Source organism: Apaloderma vittatum, unplaced genomic scaffold (genome assembly GCF_000703405.1).
Source record: "Apaloderma vittatum isolate BGI_N311 unplaced genomic scaffold, ASM70340v1 scaffold35353, whole genome shotgun sequence".
Lineage (NCBI taxonomy): Eukaryota > Metazoa > Chordata > Aves > Trogoniformes > Trogonidae > Apaloderma > Apaloderma vittatum.
This window is the reverse complement of record NW_009709265.1, coordinates 1,694-1,896: the sequence shown is the minus strand read 5'-3', so window position 1 is coordinate 1,896 and position 203 is coordinate 1,694. Positions and strand designations below refer to the sequence as shown.

General features: G+C 62.6%; 1 protein-coding gene across 1 annotated transcript in view; it reads right to left on the bottom strand.

The window, feature by feature from the left end:
- BMP4 (bone morphogenetic protein 4) overlaps positions 1-203 on the bottom strand; it is a gene marked incomplete at its 3' end in the record, with an annotated part of 2,142 nt that overhangs the window by 386 nt on the left and 1,553 nt on the right. Inside the window, 1 exon segment of the mRNA XM_009866856.1 lies at positions 3-200. Within this exon segment, the coding sequence (XP_009865158.1) occupies positions 3-200 (198 nt within the window).

Sequence of the window (203 nt, the reverse complement as noted above, 5' to 3'; positions counted from 1 at the left end):
GCCTGAGCTGCGCCCAGTCCCCGCGCCCTTGAGGTAAAGATCGGCTAATCCTGACGTGTTTGCCCTGATGAGTCTGTGCGTGGTGGAGGTGGGTCACCTCGATCACCAGCCCGTGGTTCGGTTGTTTGTCCTTGGTCCACCGGATCACGGCCGGGCTCCCATCAAGGGTCTCCCAGCGGGTACCGTTGTGGTGTACCAGACGC